The sequence below is a fragment of the Canis lupus genome, chromosome 6 (assembly GCF_011100685.1).
Source record: "Canis lupus familiaris isolate Mischka breed German Shepherd chromosome 6, alternate assembly UU_Cfam_GSD_1.0, whole genome shotgun sequence".
In the NCBI taxonomy this organism is placed as follows: Eukaryota; Metazoa; Chordata; class Mammalia; order Carnivora; family Canidae; genus Canis; species Canis lupus.
Window position 1 is genome coordinate 37,092,737 of NC_049227.1, and position 25,874 is coordinate 37,118,610.

At 49.0% G+C, this 25,874-nt stretch overlaps 1 protein-coding gene across 4 annotated transcripts in view; it reads right to left on the minus strand.

Moving 5' to 3' along the window:
• The window catches only part of C6H16orf96 (chromosome 6 C16orf96 homolog), a 44,676-nt gene that overhangs the window by 7,016 nt on the left and 11,786 nt on the right, over positions 1-25,874 (minus strand). For 3 of the 4 annotated variants that reach the window (XM_038540527.1, XM_038540530.1, XM_038540528.1), the window contains exons 2-14: positions 22,288-22,392; positions 20,861-20,941; positions 20,611-20,697; positions 19,193-20,474; positions 16,510-16,595; positions 16,085-16,195; positions 11,780-11,854; positions 11,021-11,185; positions 5,369-5,487; positions 4,639-4,701; positions 1,488-1,580; positions 414-594; positions 158-260 (exon numbers count right to left, since the gene is read on the minus strand). In XM_038540527.1, the coding sequence (XP_038396455.1) occupies positions 158-260; positions 414-594; positions 1,488-1,580; positions 4,639-4,701; positions 5,369-5,487; positions 11,021-11,185; positions 11,780-11,854; positions 16,085-16,195; positions 16,510-16,595; positions 19,193-20,474; positions 20,611-20,697; positions 20,861-20,941; positions 22,288-22,392 (2,551 nt within the window). Of the gene's footprint in view, positions 1-157; positions 261-413; positions 672-1,487; positions 1,581-4,638; positions 4,702-5,368; positions 5,488-11,020; positions 11,186-11,779; positions 11,855-16,084; positions 16,196-16,509; positions 16,596-19,192; positions 20,475-20,610; positions 20,698-20,860; positions 20,942-22,287; positions 22,393-25,874 lie in introns of those variants that run through there. The other variant, XM_038540531.1, reaches the window with a different exon arrangement.

The following is a 25,874-nucleotide window of genomic DNA, read 5'->3' on the forward strand; positions in this document are numbered from 1 at the left end:
GCCTGGCATACAGAACCCCATTTTTGCAAATGGCTGTGTCAGGACCCCCCAGTCCGGGATGGGGCCAGCTCTGAGCCCTGCCTGCATTCCCCCCTACTCCCCAGCAAAGCCAGGGCACCCAGGACAGGGGCTCCCAGGAAGCCCTGACACCTCTCACCTGCCAGCTCCTTCTCAACACTGGTCAGAGGCCGTGGCCCATCCTGGCTGCTCATTCGGCCCTTGTACAGGATCCCATCCACTCCCAGAATGTCCACCTCGGCCTGTTGGATGGCCCAGGCCCAGGTCAGGGAGTGTCCTTGCCTGCCCCTCTCAGACACACAGAGGCCCAGAGGCCCAGCAGACAGAGCACAGCCACCCCCGCCTCCCCCCCCACATCCCGAGCTTCCCTCACCCAGGGCGTTGGCCACACTCACGGTGTCATAGTCCAACACCTCGGGGTCCCCATAGGGGTAGAGTGTTGACAGGTCATATGAGTTGAACTTGAGGTTGGTATCTTTGCCGGGGCCGTCACCCCAGTCCTGCTGGGACCTCAGTGGATCCAGACTCCTGTCCTGGTCTCCAAGGTCCTGGAGATGCTGTAGCCGCCGCTGTTCCCTGGGGTCGGGCAGGTAGGACAGCAGCCACTGGGAGGACCCTCTGCCCCGGAGGAGCATCAGGATGGGCCCAAGGGCCTGCGCAGTAGCAAGGCCAGACTGGAATTTCTTCCAGCTTGGGTTTGGGGGTCCTTGGGGCTGCTGGGTGGGTATGGACAAACACAGTCGGGGCAGAGGGGAGAAACAAAGGCCTCTGCTCCCCCAGACTCAGCCATCCCCAGGGGCTCTGGTCTGGGCCACCAACAGAAGGCTTTTCATCCTTGATCTCAAGGAGTCAGGCACAGGAAGGTGGGGGTGTCGGGCACAGGCCTCCACAGCCATCTCCTCTCCACAGCTTCATTGTTGGTCAGCCCTCACGTCCCCACCTCAGCCCGGGGTGCAGTGGGATGTCAGGAGGTTGAGGGGGGCTGGGATCCAAGGAGCCTGCCAGGTGTGATGGGACTCACAGGTCTAGGTGCCAGCTCTGCCACTTACTAGCTGTGACCAGGAGCAGGTGGCTGAGTTCCCTGAACCTCATTTCCTTCAACCATGAGGCGTGGTGAGGACAGAATGCACCCCAAAGGGAAGGCCCAAGGACCCGCCAAGGCCGGGCAGGGCAAGGCACTTAGCGCAGCCTGTGTGCGGCCACAGCCGGGCCTCCTCCTGGTGGCGGCGGCAATCCTAGCTCAGGGAGCCCGTAGGATCCAGACCAGACTCCTTCCCCAACGGTCCCTGCCCATTAAGGGTGCCCAATGAATGTGCCCATTCCTCTGGGCCACGACGCCCTTGGGCCGTTTGCTGCCCCTGCCACCTCCACAAACAGCTCCCCTGCAGACGGCTGGCGGGGCCCGGGGCCCGGGGCCCGGGGCCGGGGTCTCCCGGGCGCCTCTGTGCGGCAGACCCCAGCCCACCCACCTCAGCTGTTGCCACTGCAGGTACTCATAGGTGTTGGCGCTGGCTGGCCGCAGCCGCGACAGCAGGTGGCTTTTGCGGATGGTGATGAGCTGCCTGTAGGAGGACAAGTGTTCAGCGGGAAGTGCCCGAGCGGCCAGCAGACGGCCCCAGGCTCCCTCCTCCTCCAGGAAGTCCACCCTTAAACCCAGCCTTCAGGCTAGAGACATGCACAGCATGGGGCCACCGTGCTAGGGCCCCAGTCATCTTTGACAGTCATAAAGGACAGCTGTTCTGGGCATCTCAGTGGCTCAGTGGTTGAGCGTCTGCCTCTGGCTCAGGTCGGGACCCCGGGGTCCTGGGATCAAGTCCCACATTGGGCTCCCCGCAGGGAGCCTGCTTCTCCCTCTGCCTGTGTCTCTGCCTCTCTCTCTGTGCCTCTCATGAATAAATAAATGAAATCTTAAAAAAAAAAAAAAAAAAGAACAACTTTTCTCATTATAAAACTAAAAGCCAGAACAGGTAAATCCTAGAAACAGAATGCAGATTGGAGGTTGCCAGGGTCTGGGGTCTGGGATGGGGAGTGGTCACAAATGGGGCTGGGGTTTCCTTCTGGAAAGTTGGTGGTAATGTTCTGGCACTAAGAGCGGTGGTTACACGATATTGTTGATGCACTAAATGCCACTGACCTGTCCACTTTAACATGGTTAATCTGTGTTATGTGTAATTTACCTCAACAACGACAAAAAAGAAAATAAAATATTAGTTTTCTGAGCAGCGGAACTGTTCTACATGTTGATCTGTGCACACATGCAAAAATTCATCAGGTTGTATCACATTTACATACTTCATTATTTAAGCCACAATAACATTTTTTAAGGTTTTATTTATTAAAAAAAAAGATTTTATTATTCATGAGAGACACACAGGCAGAGAGGCAGAGACATAGGCAGAGGGAGAAGCAGGCTCTCACAGGGGGCTGCTGTGGGACTCAATCACAGGACGCCGGGATCACGCCCTGAGCCAAAGGCAGACACTCAACTACTGAGCCACCCAGGTGCCCCTCACAATGACATTTTGAAGTAATACATATTGTCAGCATTTTAGAAGGGATAGAAAAGCATAAACACAAAAAGCTCTGTAACCACATGACAAATATTTTGATGTGTCCTTCCAGTAATTTTCCCTATGTATTTTTTTTTAACAAAAATAGGATCATAACACACAAACTACTTGATTTTCTCATTTAAGGTATTGTAAACATTTTTCCAGGCCCCTAAATAATTCACAACTGTGTTATCTAATATGACAACCACTGGCCACAGGAGGCTATTTAAATTTATGGTTAAATTTAAATAAAATTTAAATCCCATACTCCGGTGCATGTGGCCAGCGGCTACTGCCTTGGACAGTGAGCTATAACCATTTCCGCATCTCAGAAGGTTCCATTAGACCTCCTCCTACAACATGACTTATATTGGCTGACATAAGTGTACTGTAACTCATTTACCACTTCAGATTGTTGCCTTTTCTTCTTTGAAAAACACGATAAATAGGGCAGCCCGGGTAGCTCAGTGGTTTAGCGCCGCCTTCAGCCTAGGGTGTGATCCTGGAGTCCCAGGATTGAGTCCTGCATCGGGCTTCCTGCATGGAGCCTGCTTCTCCCTCTGCCTGTGTCTGTGCCTCTCTCTCTCTCTCTCTCTCTGATGAATAAATAAAATCTTTAAAAAAAAGATGTAAAAAATACGATAAATAATGCTGCAGCTAGGTATATCTGTGGCTTTAACCAAAAACTCTGGGGATAGGCTCAAAGCCCCTCCACAAACAGGACTGGTGTAGGGTGGTGAGCTTCACAGGTCAAGGGGGCCAGGCTAATACCTGGAGGAAGCGGGGGCCTACAAGATTTGGGCTCTTAAACCCTATTAGAGTGTTGTTTGGTGGTTCTTCAAAGAGTTAACCATTGAGGGACCATGTGACCCAGCACTTCCACCTCCAGGTTTATACCCAAAATAACTGAAAGCAGGTGTTGGAACAGATCTACATAACACGCATGTTCACAGCAGCACTAATCACAAGAGCCAAAGGGATGAATCAACCCAAATGTCCATCAGCATGTGAGTAGATAAACAAAATGTGGGCTGCTCATATAGTGTGATAGGATTCAGCCATAAAACTGGGATGAACACAGACATCCACCACACTGTGCATGAACCTCGAGAACATGATGCTCAGTGAGGGAAGCCAGAACAGAAAGGCACATGTTATGGGACCTCATTCATATGAAATGTCCAGAATAGGCAAATCCATGAAACACAGCTTATTAGTTGTTGTCAGAGACCAAAGGGAGGAGGCAATGGGGGTGGCTGCTAATGAGTTTGGGGGTTCCTTTTAGGGAGAGGAAAATGGTTTGGGATTAGAGGTGACAGTTGCATACCATTGTGAATGTGCATCAAATGCCACTGAATTGTTCACTTTACCTATTTTTAAAATAAATTTACCTATTTTTTAAAGCTTTATTTATTTATAAGAGACACAGAGAGAGAGGCAGAGACACAGGCAGAGGGAGAAGCAGGCTCCCTGCAGGGAGCCCAATGTGGGACTTGATCCCAGGACCCCAGGGTCATGACCTGAGCCAAAGGCAGACATCAACCCCTGAGCCACCCAGATGCCCCAGAATTGTTCACCTTAAAGTGGTTTGTCTAGGGACACCTGGGTGGCTCATTCCATCATGTGTTGGCCTTCAGGTTAGGTTATGATCCTAGAGTTTGAGGATCCAGCCGGGCATGGGGCTCCCTGCCTGCTTCTCCCTCTGCCCCCACCCCCAAATAAATAAGTAAAATGGTGTATGTGAATTTCACCTAAATATATAGAAGTTTTAGACTCTAAAAATATGCTCTAGGAGCTCCCACAAAGTTCACCTCTTCCCCAGTTTCCTTCTATCCTTGTGCTTTTGGAGACGCAGCGGGCACCAGGCAGGGCTGGCCAAGGAGGGGATCCCAGTGCCCCTGCCCGGGAGCAAATGGAATGAAGGGTACAGACTGCTGTATATGGAGGGATGAACATGGGAATGCTGGACCTAGAGCCCTGGCAGGCCTGCCGGGCTAGGGCAGCCCCCCTGCAGGGGAACCTGGGGTGGGGGTGGGGGGCCTGGGCACCTCCTCGCGGCGGTACTCACGGGCCAGTCATCAGCTCCACCTGCCGGTCGCAGGAGATGCACTTCACCTGCTCAAACAGTTTCCTAGAAGACAGGCGGCCCTCAGCTGTGGCTCGGTGGGGGCGGGTCTGCTCCCCAGGGTCAGGACTCCCCTCCACACCCTACTCCCCTGCTGCCCGGCCCAGCTCAGCGCAAGTCAGCTCTGCTAGTTCTGCTGGTGCCTATCCTGCGGCTGCCCGGGGCACAGGTGGGGCTATAGTGGGTGCAGTTTATGTTCCTGCCCCAAGCACGATGGACTAAGTCTTTAACACCAGGGGCCTTCTGGAAAGGTGCCCTTCACAGGCGACATTGGGAGGCATGAGGGGTCATCTGAGGACGGAAGACCTCTCCCCCCTCCCCCAACACTGAGACTCTATCTGGATGGGGTGGGGGACATAGCAACAGGGCTCCAGTCTCAGATCCCCAGGCTCCCAGGGAGGTCTTGCATGGCCCCTACCCTCCGTGAGGCTTGGTGTCTTTCAAGGCAAGAGGGCTTTGGAGCAGATGTGTTCCTGGAGCCACTCTGAGCCCCTGGGTGCCCTCCACCTCCTCCCCCAAGCTGGTAAGCCCCATCCCCTCTCCCTGGGTCCACAGCTCTGCAATTCTTCCTCCCAGAATCCACAGGGACACCACTCGGGTTCCCCCTCTGGAGAGAGGGTCTCCTCTCCCAGAGGGTCTTTGGGAGCTGCACCCCTACCCAGGAGAGGCTCACTTCCTAAAGCCGGCGGCACTATCGGGGTCGAATCTGAGGCCTTCGATCAGGAGCTTCCCGACTATTTTCCAGATCTCATCCACATCCTTCTTCAGATGGTCCAAATCACTGTGGACAAGCTGTAAACAGCCAGAGGGAAGAAAGGAACGTTAGTCAACTGATTCATACCCCTGTGGTTCCAGAAAAGGATCTGCAGCAAAGTTCCACGGAATCTACCAAGATTAAACAGGAACAGAGTGAGGAGGTCAAGGAAAGGGGAGAAAGCTAACCTAAGCCTAAAAAGCTCCGGTTAAGGTCACACCCCTAATTCATGCCATTGGTGGAGTGGAGTGGCCAAGTGAGCTCTGAACCCCCCAGTGTAGGCAACCTCTAACCCAGTTCTTGTCTATGGATTTGCCTGTTCTGGACATTTCATATAAAGGGAATCACACAAGCTGTGGCCTTTGGGGTCTGGCTTCTTTCACTCAGCATCATGTTTGTAAGGTTCACCCAGGTTGCAGAATGAATCAGTTTTATTTCTCTTTATGGTTGGATAATATTCCATTGCATGGATAGACCACATTTTGTTTGTCCGCCCATCAGTTGGTGGACATTTGGGTTGCCTCCACCTTTTTCTATTGGAAATAGCGCTGTTACAAACATTTGTGTACAAGTTTTTGCATGGACCTGTTTTCATTTTTCTTGGGTATATACCCAGGACTGGAAGCGCTGGGTTGTGTGGTGATTCTAACTTTTTGGGAAACTGCCAGACTGTTTTTCACGGTGGGACTTGTGAATTTTTAAAGTGTTCCTTCTTGGGGCAGCTGGCTGGCTCTGGTAGAGCATGCAACTCTTGATCTCTGGGTCCTGAGTTCGAGCCCCACATTGGGTATAATCTAAAGTGTTCCTTCCAGGGCCCACATTCTGATCTCTAAATACCACTCCCCATTAAAAGGAACCAGGACTCTAGAGAAATGATAGAATCATGTCTGAGGAAGGGAATGTTGAAGATGAGCCTGGAACATCTTGTCATTTAAAGGAGCAAAATGGGGACACCTGGGTGGTTCAGCGATTACACACCTACCTTCAGCTCAGGGCATGATCCTGGGGTCCCGGGATCGAGTCCCACGTGAGGCTCCTTGCATGGAGCCTGCTTCTCCCTCTGCCTGTGTCTCTGCCTTTGTCTCTCTGTGTCTCTCATGAATAAATAAATAAAATCTTTAAAAAAAATAAATGAAAGATCAAGACAGCTTTCTGAGACAGATGGCCAGCTCACAGGCCAAAGAGGACACCACGGGGGCAACCAAATAAATAGTAACCTAGCTGATTGAATGAACTGAATTTATGAAAATCCACGATTCACAGTGACAGTCACAAAAAAGAAATAAAAAACAACAGAAACTGCCATTTGCCACAATATATTGGAGAAATCTATAGCAGCGATATCATTCCTGAACACCGGGAATCATTGTTCTCGTCTTCCCTGCAAGAACCATATTTCAGGGTAATCTGCTCAAGCTGATGAGGGGGAGCACTTCCTTAAGGATTTCCAGCTAGTAAATGGAGTAGCAGTGGTATAATTAGAGAACTTGTCACCTTGCAACCCGTGAAATAACAAGTTCAGGCAACAATCCTCAATTTATGAGGAAAGTACTAGGAGAATGGCCAATGAAGCAAAAGACATTTCCAGGGTGCCAAAGGGTCACCCCCAAATCACTTAGTGCATATAAGAGGGGAATGGACCTTTACTCTGGTGACATCAGCCTAGCATTGCTGGGCTCTGATGAATCTTTGCCTCAGCACCAAAGGGACCACCCAGCCAGTGTGACCTATCTGCCAATCCCAGGCTACACAAAGTGCATGGCACCCCAAGAAGAATCTTTCCTTCAACTTCCTATTTTTGTTGTTGTTGTTTTAAAGATTTCCATCCATTTATTCATGAGAAACAGACAGAGAGGCAGAGACACAGGCAGAAGGAGAAGCAGGCTCCACACAGGGAGTCTGATGCAGGACTTGATCCCGGGACTGGGATCACACCCTGAGCTGAAGGCAGATGCTCAACCACTGAGCCACCCAGGTGTCCCCCAACTTCCTATTTTGAAAACCTCCAACTCTACAGGAAAGTTGCAAGGATAGTCCAAAGGACACTCATACATCCATTTAATCAACTTTTCACATTTGACCACATTTTCTTTATCTACACGTGTGTGCATCTGTTTGTTTCCTGAATCACTTCAGAGTGAACTGCAGACATCATGATATATCACCCCTACCTTAAACAGAGGATTATCCCATGATTCAGCAATTCCACTCCTGGCTATCTACCCCAAAGAACTGAGAACAGGCGTTCAAACAAAGACGTGTACAGGTATGTTCGCAGTGGCAGTATTCATCACAGTCAAGGGTGGGAATAACCCAAGTGTCCACCAACAGATGAACAAATAAACAGAATGTGGTCTACTCTAGCCGAAAGAATATTTTTCAGCTGTAAAAAAAGAATAGAGATCTGATCCATAAATGAACTTTGAATATGCGATGCTAAGTGCAAGGAACCAGTCACAAAAGGTCACAGATTGTATGATTCCACTTACATGCAATGTCCAGGACAGGCAAACTCACAGGGACAAAAAGTAGCCCAGGGGCTGGGTGGAGAGGGAGTGGGAAGGGGCTGCAGACGTGGGTATGGGTCTCTTTTCGGGAATGAAAATGTCTCACCCCTAGACAGAGGTAGTGCTTGCATAACACTGTAAATGTACTAAATGGCCTGGATTTAGTCACTTTAAAATGGTTAATGGGGGGATCCCTGGGTGGCTCAGTGGTTTGGCGCCTGCCTTTGGCCCAGGGTGTGATCCTGGAGTCCCGGGATCGAGTTCCGCATCAGGCTCCTGGCATGGAGCCTGCTTCTCCCTCTGCCTGTGTCTCTGCCTCTCTCTCTCTCTCTGTCTATCATGAATAAATAAATAAAATCTTAAAAAAAAATAAAAGGGTTAATGGTTAGTTTTAAGTTGTGTGAATTTTGCCACAATTAAAAAAAATAAAGAAAGACAAGAAAAAGCATTTAATACAACACCAAAGGGGATCCCTGGTGACTCAGAGGTTTGGCAGCTGCCTTTGGCTCAGGGCGTGATCCTGGAGTCCTGGGATGGAGTCCTGCATCGGGCTCCTTGCATGGAGCCTGCTTCTCCCTCTGCCTGTGTCTCTACTTCTCTCTGTGTGTCTCTCATGAATAAATAAATACAATCTTTAAAAAAAATAAAACACCAAAAATTTACAAAACTTTCTATTAGGAAAAAAAATTCAAACACACAGAAAAATGAAAAGACTAGAATCATTAACCCCCATATATCCACTGTCTGGAATTCATCGCTGTTAACAGGTTGCTATATTGGCCATATATATTTTTTAAATTTTAAAAAATATTTATTTATTTGAGAGAGAAAGAGAGAGAGAGAGAGAGAATTTGAGCCAGTGAGGGGAGGTGTAGAGGAAGAGGGAGAGAGGATCTTCAAGCAGACTCCTTGCTAAGTAAGCGAGGAACACAATGCAGGGCTCCATCTCTTGACCATGAGATCATGACCTGAGCTGAAACCAAGAGTTGGATGTTTAACAACGGAGCCATCCAGGCACCCCATCTGCCTTAGTTTTTCGATGGAGATTGATTGATTAGTTTTAAAGATTTTATTTTTAAGTAATCTCTATACCCAACATGGGGCTTGAACTCACAACTCTAGATCAAGAGTCACAGGCTCCCCCGACCGAGCCACCCAGGCAACCCTGATGGAGGATCTTTTAAAAACCTACAGAGACCAGGGGCGCCTGGGTGGCTTAGTTGGTTGAGAGTCTGACTCTTGATTTTGGGTCAGATGATTATCTCAGGGTCTTGAGATCAAGCCTCATGTCGGCTTCCATGCTGGGTGTGGAGTCTGCTTGAGATTCTCTCTGCCTCTCCTTCCCCCTGTACCCCGCTCACGCAGTGCTCTCTAAATACATGACAACCCTACAGAAGTCATGATACCTCACACATAAATACTGTCGTACTCGTGAGGACGTTTTCTTTTCTTTTTAAGATTTATTTATTTTTAGAGAAAGAGAGAGCTCAAGAGTGGGGAGAGCGGCAGTGGGGGGGGGGGAGAAATCCTTAGGCAGACTCCCTGCTGAGCACGGAGCACAATGTGGGGTTTGATCTCATGACCTGAGCTGAAACCAAGTGTCAGATGCTTAACCAACTGAGCCATCTCAGCGCCCTTCATGAGGACATTTTCTTAATGACCGCAACGCTGTAATGACACCTAACACACGAACAGTAATTCCTGACTTTGCTCTAATTCCCAGCCTGTTTATAGAGTTGGCACAACTGAACCAGGACACAGGTCAGGTCTCCTCATGAGCTGCATTTGGTTGTTTTGTGTCTGGAGACACTTTTAGAATTCTTTTTTTTTTTTAATTTTTATTTATTTATGATAGTCACAGAGAGAGAGAGAGAGAGAGGCAGAGACACAGGCAGAGGGAGAAGCAGGCTCCATGCACCGGGAGCCCGACGTGGGATTCGATCCCGGGTCTCCAGGATCGCGCCCTGGGCCAAAGACAGGCGCCAAACCGCTGCGCCACCCAGGGATCCCTGGAGACACTTTTAATCTAGAACAGTCTCTCTGTCTCCACTTTTTCCCCCACCCTATCATTGAATTATTGAAGAAAAATAGGTCAGTTGTTCTGTAGATAACCAGAGTCACCTGGGCTGCAAATTCTGCATTGATTTTTGTGATTTTTATGATGAATGCGTCTCCAAGAGAAACATGTCCTGTGTCTGTTGTGCTTGTTGTGACCCACAATGACCAGAGTCATAGGTGCCCAGTGCATAGCTGATGAACGAAGAAATCCTCGTTTTGTGGATGAGAAGGCTGAGGCTCAGTGAGGTTACACAACTCACAGCACATGGCTGCTTGGGCAGAGCTCGGGCTCCCACCAGGGCTGCTGGATTTGGAACCCAAGCTGCTGGAGCTCCGCAGCACTGTAATTGTGCTGGTCTGATAGTTCCTGTCTCTAGGGGATGGTACAAATCAAGACAGGGGCTGAGACTCATTCTCGACATTTCTCCAAAGTCTGGCTTATCATAGGTGGTCAGTAAATGATGAAAGAATAAATGATCAGCAGGCCTCCCCCCCATCCCCACAATCCTACCATGCCCCTTTGCTCACCCAGGAGGGAAAGTTCTGGTAGTCAGCCTCCAAGATGCTCCCTGCCCATACCTCTTGGTACTCACACCCTCTCACATGGAGTAGGGCTGGTCTATGGAAGCACAAGATGCTACAGGAATGATGCGGTGTGGCTAAGTCAGAGACAACAATGCAGCTTCCATTGGGCTATCCTGGGTCGCTCACTCTGGGGAAGCCATGTTGTGAGGCTGCTCAAGCAGCCTTAAAGGGAAGTTTGAGTGGCAAGGAAGTGAGGCATCTTGTTGATGGCCACTGGAGGGTGCTATCTTGGAAGTGGCACTTCAGAGGACCACAACCCCAGATGGCATCTTGACTACAACCTCATGGGAGAACCCAAGTTACTCAGCTAAGCTGCTCCCCAATTCCTGACCCTCAGTACCCCGAGCATTTGTTGTTTCAAGCTGCCACATCTCAGGGTTACTTGTTACACAGCAGGTGATAGCTGCTACAGGGTACTCACCTTGGTGCTCACATCCTTGCTCAGCTGCTCCAGAGCCTTCTTCCAGTCATCCTCGTGGGTCACAACCCTGAAGAGCATGCCCTGAATCATCTCGTTCAGCTCTGTTGCCACCGTCTCCAGGTCAGCCCGGCTTGCCTTGCTTGCCAGGGTGCTCCTGTCAGCTTTCTAGAGACAGAGGGGAGGCTGCTGGGCTGGGAGCAGGAGGAAGCTGGGGGATCTGACCACTCTGGTCTGTATTTTTTAGTCTGGGACCCTGAATGCCTGGCCTTGGGTTAAATTTTTTTTTTAAGATTTTATTTATTTATTCATGATAGTCACAGAGAGAGAGAGGCAGAGACACAGGCAGAGGGAGAAGCAGGCTCCATGCACCGGGAGCCCGACGTGGGATTCGATCCCGGGTCTCCAGGATCGCGCCCTGGGCCAAAGGCAGGCGCCAAACCGCTGCGCCACCCAGGGATCCCTCTTGGGTTAAATTCAACCCTAGAGTCTAACTGGCTCAAGCATGACTGTCAGGTCTCATTTGAGGTCTTCCTGTGATGGAGAAGCTGGTGTATGATTTTTAGGTTCACGTAATAAATTGTCATTAATCCTGAGTCACAGAAAATAGGAGTTGATAGGATAACTTTGGGGTGGCTCCCCAAGCCCTCATATATGAGAAAAGTGGAAGGAAACTGTGGGAGGTTCTCTGTTTTGTCTTGGCTGGATGACTCCATTGCCCTGGGATGGAGAGCTTGTGGGAGGATCCTCTGCTCCACTCACCTCTTTCAACTCCTGCTCCAGCTCACTTTTGTCCACCTTGTGCATTTCGAGGTTTTTAATTTGAGCATGGACAATCTAAGGACAGAAGCAAAGGGTATGTTCCCCATCCCCGGACCCCTTGGGAATCATATCTCCCTCCCATGTCCACCCCCCACGACGTGCCAGGGAGGGACGACGGGGCCAGGTGGATAGCAGGGAGGGTGGGCATGTCAGAAGGTGTGGCCTCCAGGTGCCCAGATCCAAAGGGAAGGAACATGAGCCTTGGGACAAGCTGTTCCAGAGGACGTGGCATCACAAGGACTTGGCTGCACAGGGAGGCAGATCCAAGGAAAGAAAACACAAACCAACATTAACACTTTGGTTCCCTGGATGTTTAAGGCAAGTACAGCTCTTCTGATCTGTAATGGGGTCCTGGTGAGAACTGGAGTCTGTTTATCTTCCAAGCACTTATATGCCACATACACTGCGCGCTGGCGTATTTCCCATCCCCTTCACTCCGTAGAGTGCCTGCTCTCCACCTCCTGGGCCCTCGCTGTGACAGCAGCAGCAGCTCACCTGCCTTGGGAAGAGCCTCAGAGCCTTACACCTTCTGAGCAATGTCCCCAGAGGGTGGGGCCAGGTTTCCTCCAAAGCTAGAAACAGGCTTCTGCTTCTCCCTTCATATCTGGCTTCCCTCTCACCCTTAGGAAAGAGAGCCCCCAAACTTTTAGCTGGTACCTGGCAGCCCAGAATCATAAATTCATCTCACATCCTCCCTTACAGCTCAGTATGATAATGGGGGTGTAAATGGAAGTGGATAGGAAGTAGGTAGGGAAAAAAAGAAATACTTAATGAAGTATGTCCTCTTTGCTGCTGTCTTGAATGCAGAGGTAATGACTGGAGTGCCCGTAGCCATGTTGTACCTTGAGGTGAGCTTGAGAATGGAAATCACACACCACAGAGCTCTATACCAGCTCTGGACCAACCATCTCTGAGTTTCTTGAATGTGAAAGGGAAATACACTTAACGCTTGCTTAAGTCAGTTTATGTGATCTGAAGTTGAACCTAATTCTAATAAATGGCAAATACCATCACATCCACCTTGCCTGGAGATGGGTCCCAAGGTCTACAATGGGAAGTGGAGGTATGGAAGGAAGGCCCTGATATGGCTCAAGCCAAGTTACTTCCTCCAACCCCACGTCAGCAGGAATCCCTGACCTTTTGGAGTTCCAGGCTCAACATTAATACTCAGATCTCCACTTGGCTCCTTCTAGTTAAAATCTAGAAATAAAGGGGAGTAATTATCTGGGAACTTCTTTTTTTTTTTTTAAGATTTTATTTATTTATTCATGAGATACACAGAAAGAGGGAGAGAGAGGCAGAGACACAGGCAGAGGGAGAAGCAGGCTCCATGCAGGGAGCCCGACGTGGGACTCGATCCTGGGTCTCCAGGATCATGCCCTGGGCCAAAGGCAGGTGCCAAACTGCTGAGCCACCCAGAGATCCCTATCTGGGAACTTCTAACTTCTCTTTTTTAAAAGATTTTATTTATTTATTCATAAGGGACACACAGAGAGAGGCAGAGACACAGGCAGAAGGAGAAGCAGGGCTCGATCCCAGGACCCCAGGACCACAGGCCTGACCTAAAGGCTGATGCTCAACCACTGAGCCACCCAGGTGTCCCTGGGAACTTCTAACTTCTATTGCTAGGGTTATGAGCACTGCGTTGATTACATGTTTTCCCCAAGATTCACGCCTGCCCAGAACCTGTGAATGTGGCCTTATTTGGAAACAGGGTCTTTGCAGATTATTAGTTATGATGAGGCTGTACGAGATCAGGGCAGACCCTAAATCCACTGACTGGTGTCCTTGTTAGGAGGCGATGTGAAGACAGACTCCAAGGGAAGAGTACACGTGACCACGGAAGCAGAGACTGGAGCAATGCGGCCACAAGCCAAGGAATGCCTGGAGCCACCAGAAACTGGAAGAGGCAAGAACCCTCCCCTGGAGACTTCAGTCGGAGCAATGCCCTGCCAACAATGATTTCAGGCTTTTGGCCTCCAGAATAGTGAGAGAACAGGTCCCTAGTGCTTTAAGCAGTTTGCAATAATCTGCAATAATTTCTTATGTTAGCCACAGGAAGCAAATACACCCAGTGGCAGAACTGGGGTTCAAACCCAGGCCCATCTAACCCAATGCCAGTGCTCTGAACCCCAACACCGTGCCACCCCCCAACCGGGCAAGCTTGGTAAGCTTCTTTGCCTGGATCTGTTCCCTGCTCTTTCCCATGGCACCGATCCCCCTCCTCTCCCGCAGCGTGGAGGGATGAGAAGTGGTGTCTTCTGGCTAATTCTGGCAGAGTTAGCACTCCATACCCCCTGGCCGCCCCATCGGTGTCCTCCCGCACCCAGCCAGAACTCTGAGTGTCACAGCTTGTCCCAAGAGTGGTTTGGGAATGGAACCTCTGGCTTGTAGAAGACCCTTGTCCACTTGCAAAAGGCAACTCCTGTTTTCCATAAAGTCCACAAGAAAGAGTTCTCCCCCCAACTTATTTTCTCGCTGGGCTCTCAGTAGGGAAGCTCTCTGCGAGAAGCGCGCCAAGGGGATGGAAGCACTTCGTCTTGACTGGATGGTGGCAGCGTGGCTGCACAATTGGCTCTTAGGCTTAAGACTTGGGCATTTTACTGTGTGTACATTACACTCTGCTTAAAAACAAACCAATGCCACCACTGCCCCCTGCACACACACGCATACACACACACACGCAAACACACACACACACACACACACACACACACACGCATGCACGAAAGGGCCTGGAGGGTCCGGCTTGCTGAGGCATCGCCAGCCGCTAGCAGAGTGCCTGGCGCAAAGTGGAGGCTGGTAGCACTGGCTCAGTGGGTGGGTAAGAGGATTTCTTGTGCTACCTGTTATGTTCCTGATATTTCTCGCGGACATACAGGGAAAACCGTAGCAGCCCCGTTTCTTCCCTGCTCCAGATGTTGCGGGTGAGAACCGCGGCAGATGTGCCTGTCCTCCCCCATTTCTCCAGGCAGGGCTCCACAGGGCTGCTGGCTTCCTGTGGCTTGCATTCACTTGAGAAATATTTAACGGAGCACATGCTGTATACGAAACCCTGCCCCAGGTCTTTCCAGGGTTAACTTTTATAAGCAACAACTTCCCCTCAGCACAGGGGCAGGAAGCCCAAAGGCTGACTTGCAGTTTCCCTCGACAAACAATGCTACTTGGAGGCAGACGCCCAGCAACACCGCTCCCACCCCCCCACCCCCCGCCCCTTGCTGGGCACACATCACACGTACCTGGTGTGCAGGCTCCAGTCTCCGTGGGGGAAGGCACTTGTCCCCCTGCAGGGCAGTGACAGCGAGGGCCCAGAGCTGGCCCCAGACAAGGCAATTCCTGATCTCGGCATTCACAAAGGCCTGAGCTGGCAAGCCCGCCACCCTCTGCCCACACACTCCACCCTTGCTCAGGCTGGGAACTGGTTCCCTTTTCAGGAGACCTTTCCCTGCCACGTTGCCATGTCTGTGTCCTAGCCTGATGCCTCTGTGTGACAGTCTCTGGAGGGGGAGATAGGCCTTCCCCCTGTGTCTCCTTCATCCTAAAGCATCCCACCAAGCCCCCAGACTTGGAATCAGAAGTCCCCATGGGAACCATCTGCAATGAATCTGCTTGGAGTTTTGTGTCTTATGCTCTGGGGTAAGGTCACGTCCTCCTGCTGGGCATGACCGTGAGTCGTCCTCCAAGTGGGTATGCCTCTGAGACAAGGCACAGACCGGACTGGTCCTGAGGACCATCAGGCCAGCTGGGTCAGACCCTCCAGGCCCATAGGAGAAGGTGTCGGTGAGTGAGCCCCAGCTAGGCACTCTGTGTCTGCACAATTGTGGTGTCAGCAAATCTGCCGTTCCGGAAAGACGCTCCTCCACCCCCGCCCTGATGCTGAGAACTCACAAACGAGCTGGGTTTAAGGGAAAACGTTATAAACCTAACACTTGGTGCAAGAAATTTTTGTATTCATTCACTGATTCATCCAGCACATTTTGAGCCGTTTGCTCTGAGCCAGGCACCCTTCTGGGGGCTTGTAACCTCACCATCCACAACACAGACGTTGCTCAGGCCCTCATTTATATGTTTGGGGGTGGGGGGGTGGGGGGTGGGATTTGTTTGTTTTAACTGAAGTGGAATTCACACAAAGTAAAATACCAGTGCACTGTCCCTGGTTCCCCCCATCTATGTGAAACTTTTGGGAAGGGTCCAAATGTCCAAGTGATGAATCCTCCCCTCAGTTGGCTACTGAAACCCCCAGACCTTTAAGTCATCTAGGCGAATCTGGAGCTTTTCCACTGCCCTGTCCAGCACGAGGTGGTGATCCTTTATTATCTCTATTTGGTGGCCCCAAATTCTCTCGAGTTCCTCTTCCTAAAAAGGGGAGACACAGACACAAAAGCCTCAGCTTCTAAGGTCACAAAAGCCAGGAAGGGGCTTGATGAGCATACCAGGCCGGCACATCTCCAATATGCCCCATGGGTGGCCCCCTACAACCCTCGCCAGGGGGAACCACATGCGCATGACCCACTGGGACCCCTGCACCTGCGAGGTCTGCCTCCTTGGCCCCACTCACTCCCCCGGGCTACCTTTCAGCTACACAACAAATACTGTCCTGGGTCAGGGACTCTGACATTGAGGTGCCTCAAGCCACCATCTCAGAAGCTCCTTCTGCCTGTGGCACTGACCTTCATTCTGGATCTCTGGAGGCTCCCAATCTTTTCCTGTAGTGTGTCCACTGTCGTCCCAAGCTTGGAAGAAGCTCCCAAATTAGCTGAAAGCAAAGGAGGGGGTAGCTGTTGACGGCAGGGACAGGGAAAGATGCTCCATCTAGAGCTCCACCTGCTTCTGAAATGAGTCATCTGACTTGGTGCTGTCCAGCAACGAGAGACTGAGTCTGGGTGGCCTTTGCTGTCATTTAAAATTTTCTAGCAGCTGCGTTCTTAAAAAAAAAAAAAAAGAAGAAGAAATCATAAAAAGGGGCCCCTGGTGGCTCAGTGGTTGATACTCTGCCTTTGGTAGGGATCCTGGGATTGAGTTCTGCATCAAGCTCCCTGAGAGGAGCCTGCTTCTCCCTCTGCCTGTGTCTCTGTCTCTCTCTGTGTGTCTCTCATGAATAAATAAATAAAATCCTTAAAAATCTTTCAAAAAAGGAGGGGTACCTGGGTGCCTCAGTCAATTAAGCATCTGACTCTTGATTTCAGCTCAGGTCATGATCTCAGGGTTGTGGGATCGATTCCCCTACTAGGCTCCACACTCAACGGGGAGTCTCCTGGAGATTCTCTCTCCTTTTCCCTCTGCCCCTCATCCTTGCTTATGCATGCACGCGCTCTCTCTCTCTCTCTCTCAAATAAATAAATAAATAAATAAAATCTTAAAAAAGAATATGAAAGTAATAAATTTAAATTTATTATTATTATTATTATTATTTATAAATTTAAATTTAAAATGTGAAGCCATAATGGCCCAAATTCTACTTCTGACAAGCCGCCATTTTTGTTAAGAAGTTTGTAAACATATTTTGGCTCTGATTTCTCATACCTTCTTAGGTGTGTCCTGTACATTAGTTTTTAACTTCTTGTCTGGAACTTGATATAGGTTACTTTTTTTTTTTTTAAACCCCTCTCCTTCTTTGTTAAAAACCTCTTTGTATCTTGTGATGAGATAATGCACTCCATATACTCTCATAAATAAGGTGCTTTGTAGTTTCATTCAGGACCTTTTTTTTTTTTCAAGTATTCTCTATTCCCAACATGGGGCTCAAGCTGACAATGCCGAGATCAAGAGTCATATGCTCCACTGACTGAACCACCCAGCCACCCCCAGCTTAAGGGCCTTTTCTGAGAAGGGAGTAAATTCCAGAAAGGCCTTCCTAGACCTGTGGTATCTAATAGGATAACCAGGAGGTACATGTGGCTGTTGGGCACATGACATGGGGTGAGTTCCAGTGCAGATATGCTCTAAGTGTGAAGCGCATGTTGGAATTGGAAAGCTTAGTAAGGAGATAGGAACATAAAACATCTCAATTTTTTATCACATATTGAAATCATACTATTTTGAATATATTGGGTTAAATAAAATATCAAAATTAAGTTTCCCTGCTTAAATTTTTTTTTTCAAATATTTTACTTATTTACTTGAGAGAAAGTGAGAGAGAGAGGCAGAGGGAGAAGCAAGCTCCCCGCTGAGCAGGGAGTCTGACACAGGACTCAATACCAGGACCCCAGGATCATGACCTGAGCTGAAGGCAGGTGCTTCACTGATGGAGCCCCCCAGGCACCCATTTCTCTCATATGCTTAGCTGCACACCAGTCCTCATAGACGGTCTATCTAAGCTGGCTGAAATCCTACAATTTCTTTTCACAATGTGTAGAACAGCACTGCCAATTAGGGGTACCTCCACATAGGGATTTGACTTAATCCAACCACTGTGCTGGGCAGAGAGCAAAAAAAGCAAGATAAAGATGCAAACAGTGTAGGGCAATGGGTCTCACAGTGGGTCCCCTGGGCCAGCTGCTGGAATGAGAAAGAGATGCAAATTCTTGGGCCCTGCCCAGACCGACCAAGTCAGAAACTCTGGGCTGGGGTCCCTGCAATCTGTGTTTTCCCCAGCCCTCTGCGGATGGGATGCCGAGGGGAGCACAGGGTTGAGGACTATTAGACTAGGCTATCCTGCCCTCCACTCCCCTCAGCGAGCATTTGCCCATCGTGGGCATAAAATGGGAGCATAAATCTACTTGTTCTGCTGCCACCCAGAAAGCTTCTGTGGTCTTTAAGGATGCACGTGTTTGCCAGGCAGTTGCTCCTAATCCCAAACTGACCACTTTGGGGTCTGTCTAGAGCCGTGGGACATTCTGGCAGAACCAGACTTACCGAAACACTGTACAGCAGTGCTGTGTTGTACAGGCTGTGGAAAGAGAGTTTTCCTTTTTTATTTTTATTTTTTAAGATTTATCCATTCATTCATGAGACACAGAGAGAGAGAGAGAGAGGCAGAGACACAGGCAGAGGGAGAAGCAGGCTCCATGCAGGGGTCCTGATGTGGGACTCCATCCCGGGTCTCCAGGATCAGGCCCTGGGCCTGAAGGCGGCGCTAAACTGCTGAGCCACCAGGGCTGCCCGAGAGTTTTCCAAGGTAATTTTGACATGCAATCTTCCTTCTTCAGTGCCAACTTTAGGCCCTAACCACCCCCTCTCCCCTGTGAGAAGCCCTCGCTGTAATACTCATTGTAAAAGAATGGACTAGCGAGAGACTAATGTGGAGGCCAGAGGAATGAATGTCTAATGGTTAATACAGGTTTTGTTGAGGGAGCTAAATGGAGACGAGGGACTTGGAGGCTGCAGGGAGGGCCTGAGCCAGGCTGGACCTACCTAGATAAGTCAGGCGCTGTTGGAGGTTGGACGACAGCTGGGCAAACTCTTCTTTGAGGGAGTCGTGTCTCAGGGGCATCTGGGCTATGTGGCCCATGGAGTACCTGACGGCCGTCTTCTTGTCTTCAGGGGTCAAGGCCTTTTGGGCGGCCAGCATGGCCTGGGACAGGGTGCTTTCGGGAGGGAGGCCAGCAGCAACATACAGGGAAGAGAGGTCATCTTCGAACACCTGCAAGTCTTCTATCTCTGTATCCTCACTGAAAGAGAAGGCTCCACGGGAAGAGCCTGCACCCAGGATGTCTGCCAAGACCCCTAAGGGCCCCGAGGCAGCCGCGGCCGTTGCTACAGTGGCCAACTTGGTGGCCGGGGCATCTATGATGGCCTTGGCAACAGCCTCGGCTTTCCGGGCTGCTGAGGTGGCAGTGGCTGCATAGGCAGTGGCAGCGGCAGCTGCCATGCCAGCAGTGGTCTTCAACCGCTGGAGGGCAGTCCAGGGAGTTTTAGCAGGTGCTCCGTTGGGGGCCTCAGCCCTGGGGGCCCTGTCCCAAGGGACTGGCATATCATGAGATAAAAATTCTTCCTCATTTTCTAAGACGGCTGGGAGCAGGTTCATCTCTGCCTGGCCAGACTGTGGCCACAGTGAACGGGGCCACGCTGAGCCAAACTCCGTGGCAGGTGGTGGAGCTCTGAAGACCTGGGACTTTGCAGGCAGGGGGCCTGATGCACCCGGGCCAGGCTGCAAGGAGCCTAAGCCCCCGAAGGGCCAAGCGCTACCCCTGGACAAGCTTCTGGGAGGAGGCCAGCTTCTTGGTGGTATAGGCTGAAGCTCTGGGGCAGGTGCAGGCCCGGGGGCAGGCCGAGGAGCAGGGACAGGCCCAGACCCAGGGACAGGTCCAGTTCCAAGGGCAGGCCAAGGTGGTAGAGTGAACCCAGGTGTCAGGCTGGGCCCCAGCACAGGCCCCAGTGCAGGAACAGACTCAGGCCGCGGCCCCCGCGTGGGCACAGACCCGGGCTCCAGCCCCTGAGGCTGCCCTGGCCCCTCGGCCCCGAGTAGAATAGCTTGGGCAGATTCCTCCTCCTCCAGCTGCTCTGGGACCTCATAATGCCAGACGGTCTCCAGTAACCTGGGCTGCAGGATGGCCTCTGAGATCTGGACATGACCAGCAGCTTCCAGGGAGATGCTAGGGGTCTGGGGCTGCTCAGTGTCTGGATGCCGCTCTGCAAACTTCCACAGCTCCGAATCCTCAAACTGTGATAGACTAGGTCCCCTTGCAGAAGTCCCCTGAGGAAAAGGGGGTGAGGCTGGCCAGGGCTGCTCCAGGCCAGCTCAGTGGGCACCCGCCTGCTCCCCAACCCTGCCTTCCCCGGCCCTATGCTGCTGCCCCTGCCCCCCGCCCCATCATTCCTCCTTCACTCACGGGGGTGAACATGGCCTCATGGAGGCCGCTCCAGAGTACCATGTCCTCGGCTTTGGGGATGGTGAGGATTTTGCTCTGGAGAGAAACCTTGGGGGGGCAGGAGAGAGTTTGGGAGTGAGAGGCAATGCCCTTGGGTGGCTCCTTGTCCACACTTGCCTTTATAGATTATGTTCTCCTCCTTACTCCTCCCTGCCCCCAGCACCCCCAGCCTGGAGGTCAGGGGACTGGGAAGGGAAGCCAAGGCTCTCACCACATCCCGCTGCAGCGCAGTCACCTTCCTGTTCTGTCCTTTCAGATCTTCAGCCAAATCATTTACTCTTTCTGGGTTCATCTGTCAAATAAGCCGAGGCCATGGGCCAGGGGTGTAAGTTCTGATCCTGGCCCTGCTTCTCCCACAGCTCAGAGACAAGGACTTAGCTCTAGGTGACTAAGTTAGAGAAGGAAGAACCAATTCCAAAGCAAGTGTTTCTCAGTGAGTGGGAAAGGAGTAGAAGAGGGTTCCCTGGGAAAATAAGTCTGGAAAATGCTAGGCTTAAAAAGTATTCAATGGGCTTTGATACTGCAGGACTTCTCAGAGCCTTTAATGGGCAAAAATACATTAAGAATCTCTAGGAAAAAAAAAAAAAGAATATCTAAGAGGGGGTGCCTGGGTGGCTCAGTTGGTTAAGTGTCTGTCTTCAGCTCAGGTCATGATCCCAGGGTCCTGGGATTGAGCCCCACGTTGGACTCCCTGCTCAATAGGGAGCCTGCTTCTTCCTCTCCCTCTGCTTGTGCTCTCTCATTCTCTGTGTCAAATAAAATCTTAAAAAAGAAGAAGAAGAAAAAAGACTAAGAGGTAGACTGAGGGGCATTTTTTTTCTCCGACATATTTGTTGAAGGAATCTTTTTAGTGTTTTGTGATGTCCTTTCTTCTCAGATGGGAGCTACCCAGACTGAGTTCTCACAGTTACCATGACAATCAAATGCCTACACTGACTGTGGATTGGGGATGATACCCTAAACCACACAATCTGGAGGCAAGCTGTAAAACCTCAGCCTTAATACCAGCCTCTGAGCCTAGCTCTGACTCACCCACTGTGAACTCATGCTTCAGGAATTCTGTGTACTTCCACATCATGATAAAGAGTGATTATGCACCTGGGTTGATGTCCTGGTGACTACAAAGGGAGATAGACTGTATGCCTGTGCTAGGTTTATTGCTATTTTCAGTGTGGACAGAGCTGTATAGAATAGGAAAAGCTGTTCTCTTTCTGCTAAGTTGGTGGAATGTGAGCCTAGAGTCTTAGGGAGTACCAGCCTGAGAATAAATCCAACCCACAGGAAAACATCATTGAGAGAGATTGATGCAGTATGAGCACCTAGATCTGGTTGTACCTGAAGGCAACCATGGACGTTTTAGTAAATGAGACACTAAACTCTCTCACTTTTCTAAGCCAGGATAAACAAGGTTTCTGTCACTTACAAATGATGTCCTAATACAGAAGGGTGAAAAGCATGGTGGAAGCCATGGAGAGATGGTTGGGATGGACCAAGTCGCTGTGCAATGTCAAACCCCTTTTTTTGCTTTCATAGCTGTGTTCTCTTACTAAGAACAGGCTCCCTATATGTACCCTGTCACCCCAACCATCTAAGGTCCAAGCAGTATGACCAGCACAGAGGATGCTAGAGTGGGTCTACCTTGTCAAATATTTCCTTCAGTTTGTCCACATCCTTTCTGAGAGTTTCAGCGGTGATCTTGAGGGCATAAATGTCAGTAAGCAAATCCTGCAGAGTCTTCATGGACTAAAGGAGAAGAAGAGGGGAAAATGTGAAGTTGGGTGTGGCTGAAGGAAAAGGTATGTCACGTGCAGAAACTCTCTGGTGGTGGCTATGGTCCAAGAGGTCCTCTTGGTTCTACCAAGGCCTAGACTGGAACATACTCAGAGGCCAGCAAATGACACCATAGTCAACAGTGCTGAGCTCTCAAGTGATCTGGGTGGGAAGGAGACAACTCTGTATCTGAACGTATTCACTAACCAGGAGTAGTTCATTATGAAGCATCTCAGGACTTCCAAAGAGAGTCACTGGAACATCAGCAAGGGGGCTATGATCAGTTACATGTATAAAAGGTCCCCCTGGCTGCACATGTAGATTGGCCTTGGGAGGGTAAGGGAAAAGGCCAGAAGACCAGTGAGGAAATCTCCAGACAAGAGCCAATGAGCTGATGGCTCACACCTCAGCTCCACCACTGACTAGGATTGTTATTGCATCTTCCAGGCTTTAGATTCCTTAATCATAAAATGAGTATACAAAATGTGAATGATGTATATGAAGGGACCAGTGCATAGTTAGGCATTCAGATAACAAAAATAACAAACAGTAGCAGGGTGATGAAGGATGGGGTGACTGGATGATGGACATTAAGGAGGGCACATGATGTAATAAGCATGGGGTATTATAATAATAAAGACCTCTATCTCTGAAACCAATAATACATTATGTGTTAATTAACTGGATTTATATTATACTTTATTTTTTAAAGGCTTATTTATTTATTCATGAGAGACAGAGAGAGAGGGAGAAAGGCAGAGACATAGGCAGGGGAGAAGCAGGCTCCATGCAGGAAGCCCGATATGGAACTCGATCCTGGGACTCCAGGATTATGACCTGAGCCAAAGGCAGATGCTACTGTTGAGCCACCTAGGCGTCCCTGAATTTATATTTTTAAAAATGTACACTACCTCCTCAAGAAGTAAAAAACAGCAAAATGACAGAAGTCCTTCTTATCAGTAATTATATTGCATGTAAATGGATTAAGCTTTCAGTTAAAAGGCAGACACTCGGGATCCCTGGGTGGCGCAGCGGTTTGGCGCCTGCCTTTGGCCCAGGGCGCGATCCTGGAGACCCGGGATCGAATCCCACGTCGGGCTCCCGGTGCATGGAGCCTGCTTCTCCCTCTGCCTGTCTCTCTTTCTCTCCCTCTCTCTGTGACTATCATAAATAAATAAAAAATTAAAAAAAAAAATAAAAATAAAAATAAAATAAAAAAATTAAAAAAAAAAAAAAAAAAGGCAGACACTAGCAAAATGGATAAGAAAACATGATCCAACCTCGTGCTGTCTACAAAAGATACAATATATAGTCAAAAATAGAAATATGTCAAAAACAAAAGGATAGTAAAAGATATACCTTGCAAGCAGTCATCAAAAGGGAACTGAAGAGGGGGCACCTGGGTGGCTCAGTGATGGAGCATCTGCCTTTGGCTCAGGTTGTGGTCCTGGAGTCCCAGAATAGAGTCCCTCATTGGGCTCCTCATGGGGAGCCTGCTTCTCCCTCTCCCTATGTCCCTGCTTCTCTCTGTGTTTTTCATGAGTAAATAAATAAGATCTTTATTTTTTTTTAAAGAGGGGAGTACTGGAGGGGCACCTGGGTAGCTCAATGGGTTAAGCATCTGCCTTTGGCTCAGGTCATGATCTCAGCATTCTGGGATTGAGCCCCATGTCAGGATTCCTGCTCACCAGGGAGTCTGGTTTTCTCTCTCCCTCTGCCCTACCCACTCATACTCTCTCAAATAAATAAATAAAATCTTAAAAAAAAAACTGAATTGGAATGGCTATCGGACTAATATTGGATAAAATAGACTCCAAGACAAAAATTATTACTAGAGACAGAGAGAGACATTTATAATAATAAGATTGTCAAAAAAAAAAAAAGATTGTCAATCCATCAGGAAGATACAATAATTATAAACACATATGCACCTAACAACATAACCCCAAAATATATGAAGCAAAAGTGGACATAACTAAAAGAAATAGGCAATTCAACAAGAATAGTTGGAGACTTCAATATTTCATTTTCAATAATAAATAAAATAATAGAAGATAAATAAAATAGAAGATAAATAAAATAGAAGATCAGCACAAAAATAGATTTGCACATTATTTTTTTAAGATTTTATTTATTTGAGAGAGAGAGAGGAGGAGGAGGGGCAAAGGGAGAGGAAGAAGCCGACTCATCCATTGAGCAGGGAGCCCAACTTGGGGCTCAATCTCAGAACCCTGAGATCATGATCTGAGCTTAAGGCAGATATTTAACTGGCTGAGCCATCCAGGCACCCCTAGATTTGCACAACATTATAAACCAACTAGACATAACAGACATCTACGGAACACTCCACTTAACAATGGCAGAATACACATTCTTCTCAAGCACACACAGAACATTCTACAGGACAGACCATATGCTAGTCCATAAAACAAGCCTCAATACATTTTAAAAAGACTGAAATCATGCAAAATGTGTACTCTGGCCACAACAGATTTTTTTAAAAGATTTTCTTTATTTATTCATGGGAGACACACACAGATAGAGAGAGAGAGAGAGAGAGAGAGAGAGAGGCAGAGACACAGGCAGAGGGAGAAGCAGGCTCCATGCAGGTAGCCCGATGTGGGACTCGATCCCGGGACTCCAGGATCACACCATGGGCCAAGCCAGGCACTAAACCACTGAGCCACCCAGGGATCCCAAGATTTAAATAAATAACAGAGGAAACTATTAGAAATTTACAAATAAATGAAAATTAAATAATGCTCTTCTCAATAACCAATGGGTCAAAGAAGAGATCGTCAAGGAAATTAAAAAAAAAAACACTTTGAGATGAATTATTTTTTAAAGATTTATTTATTTGTTTATGATAGACACACACAGAGAAAGAGAGAGAGGCAGAGACACAGGAGGAGGGAGAAGCAGGCTCCATGCCAGGAGCCCGATGCAGGACTTGATCCTGGGACTCTAGGATTATATCCTGGGCCAAAGGCAGACGCCAAACTGCTGAGCCACCCAGGGATCCCCTTGAGATGAATTAAAATGAAAACATAACACCAGAACTTATAGGATGCAGCTAAACATAACCTTAAGACACTGGGAAAAAAAAGAAAAAAAGAAAAAAAAAAAAAAAGACACTGGGAAAAAGCAGAGCAAACTAAACCTGAAGCAAGTAGAAAAACTAAAGCAAGAAAGAATAAAAAGGGAACTAACAAAATAAAGTACAGAAATATAAGAGGAAATCAATTTAGCTACAAGCTGGTTCTTTGAAAACATCAACCAAGTTAGCATATCTTTACTGAGACTGACCAAGAAAAAAAAAGAGAACAATCAGAAATGTAGGAGGGGACATTACCATTGACTCTACAAAATAAAAGGACTTATGAAGGAATACTATGAACAATTGTAGGCCAATAAATTAGTTAAGTTGGATGAAATAGACAAATTACTAGAAAGAA